Source organism: Solanum stenotomum, chromosome 1 (genome assembly GCF_019186545.1).
Source record: "Solanum stenotomum isolate F172 chromosome 1, ASM1918654v1, whole genome shotgun sequence".
Lineage (NCBI taxonomy): Eukaryota > Viridiplantae > Streptophyta > Magnoliopsida > Solanales > Solanaceae > Solanum > Solanum stenotomum.
The window spans coordinates 4,718,716-4,721,162 of NC_064282.1; the positions used below are offsets into that span (position 1 = coordinate 4,718,716).

Consider the following 2,447-nt stretch of genomic DNA (forward strand, 5'->3'; position numbering starts at 1 on the left):
AATCTATTATCTGTTAAGTTGAACAAAAATATTTCTTGCATTACTTTGTCTTGTCTTCATTGGTTTTCATTATCACTATGTTTGTTCATGTGTTATTTATTGGTTACATTACTAATACATTATTTTATTGTTCTTTGTTTGTTGCAGATGCCAGGTACAAGATCTAAGAGAGTAAGACAGCCTAACAGTAAAAGAGAAAAATTAAGTAAAAGAAAGATATGTACAGTAGAGCGACAAACAGTTCAACTGCCTACCATAATCCCATCAGGAGCCCTCCAATCTCATATTGGTTCACTTCATGTCAATGAATCTCCAATGCATCAACCTAATCTTGAAGTGAATGAATCTTTACCTGATAACTCTAAATCTCGACCTCCCATAATCCCATCATGATCCCTCTATTCTAAAACTGGTTCACTCCATGTAAATGGGCCTCATTTGCCTCAACCTAGTCTTGAGGTCAATCGATCTCAACCTCGTAACACTGAATCTCAAGCTCAATCTAATCAGTCCCAACCTATAAATCAAGAATTTGAACAATTGATGTCACCACCGGCCAATAGGACTCCAGTCACCTCATCTAGTACAGTTGGCAATGGAGACAATGATCATCAAATCTGGATTGTACCTGAGGAGGACGGGTAATAAAACTAACTTTTAATAATACATTTGCTTAGCTGAATTGTTTATCTGTTTATATTTTCGATAACTACTATATTTTATATAGGTTTGATCCTCACAAGATAGTAATTAACGAAATTGCTAGTTGCATTCGTAGTAAATTTGAATTGGCTAGACCCTCATGGAATAAGTTTCCACAAGCTACTCATGATATGTGGTTTGAGGAATTCAAGGTAAGGACACTATACACATATGATTATATCAAGTCATATGAGTTTGATATTAACCTGAGTTACTGCTTACTGCCTTCACTGATATTCTGTCAATCTCGTCATGATATTTTGTTTGGGTCATTTTAGCTCTTGCTTCTTTTATATAATTCTTCATCTTGCTCATTAGGTTGTTGAGTTTCCCTTTCATGGTCATTAAGATTTTAACTTCTCGACATGTCCGGCTAGGTTCAGTTTTCATTTTTTATATGTTTTTGGGGCTACCTGTTTATGACTATAAATAGTAATGCTAGTCTTGATATTGCTCGGTCTCTTGGTCTTTTTCTTGTTGCCTACTCCTATTTTAAGATTTCCCTGTCTTCAGTCCTCTGCATTAAGTCTTAGTTCGGTTAATGGTAAATATTGCATCAGATTTATGTAAATCATATTTCTATCAATCTACTTAGGTGCATACACGTCTGTTTTTGTTTTTTCTTTACTGTCTTCTCTGCATTTATCTTTAAGCAGTGACCTTTGAATGTGGTTAATCTGGTCTCTATTCATGTTAATAGTTCAATGCTGAAGGGTCTGAACAAAAGTAAATGTGAATATATTCTTCGATTCTTATCTTAATTCTATCTGAATAATGTTGTTTTCTAGAAATGCTAACTCAACTTTACATTATTTTTAATATTGATTTGGTTCTGAGTAGTGTATATCATAGTGACATAACAACACTTTTTAGAAAAAAATTAATATGGTTGTTTAGGCTTGGTTTCAACCATCTGGGATATAATGTCTTCTTTTCCTGAAAGCAATTCTATTGCTCTCTTCCTTTCTGGNTAATCTGGTCTCTATTCATGTTAATAGTTCAATGTTGAAGGGTCTGAACAAAAGTAAATGTGAATATATTCTTCGATTCTTATCTTAATTCTATCTGAATAATGTTGTTTTCTAGAAATGCTAACTCAACTTTACATTATTTTTAATATTGATTTGGTTCTGAGTAGTGTATATCATAGTGACATAACAACACTTTTTAGAAAAAAATTAATATGGTTGTTTAGGCTTGATTTCAACCATCTGGGATATAATGTATTCTTTTCCTGAAAGCAATTCTATTGCTCTCTTCCTTTCTGGAACTGTGAAGTGATATGTATCGATGTATCGAACTACTCGATTTGACTCAACTGTACTACATGAGGTACATTCACGACAGTGAGAGATCATATATATTATTCCAAACTCAAATGAAATACCGAGCCTATTTGATCCGTTAAAGAAACTCTCAGAATAACGTTACCATTTGCAACACTCTAGCAATTCTCAAGTGTCTAATACATGTGGTGTGAGCTTGTATAACTAATGTTGTTTTTATTTGCTATATACAGAAGAAATTCAAATGGCTCCCTCACTATATTGATGCTATAAGACGTAATTTTGAGAAATGGGCATCTGCAAGGATGACACAACTTTTTCTCAAGATGTTAGGAAAAACTTGCCACTGAAACCACATTGGATGGGGGATGCGGTATTCAAGGAGATGAAGGGGTACTGAGAGTCTCCTGCATTCAAGATAAAGTCTGAACAAAACAAAAAAAATCATGATTCAAATGC

General features: G+C 33.8%; 1 protein-coding gene across 1 annotated transcript; it reads left to right on the forward strand.

Annotated features, from left to right (window-relative positions):
• Nucleotides 1-2,447, forward strand: LOC125861545 (uncharacterized). The gene is made up of 3 exons (XM_049541413.1): nt 1-641; nt 728-854; nt 2,222-2,447. The coding sequence occupies exons 1-3, from the start codon at nt 544-546 to the stop codon at nt 2,336-2,338; spliced, it is 342 nt and encodes a 113-aa protein (XP_049397370.1). The 5' UTR covers nt 1-543; the 3' UTR covers nt 2,339-2,447.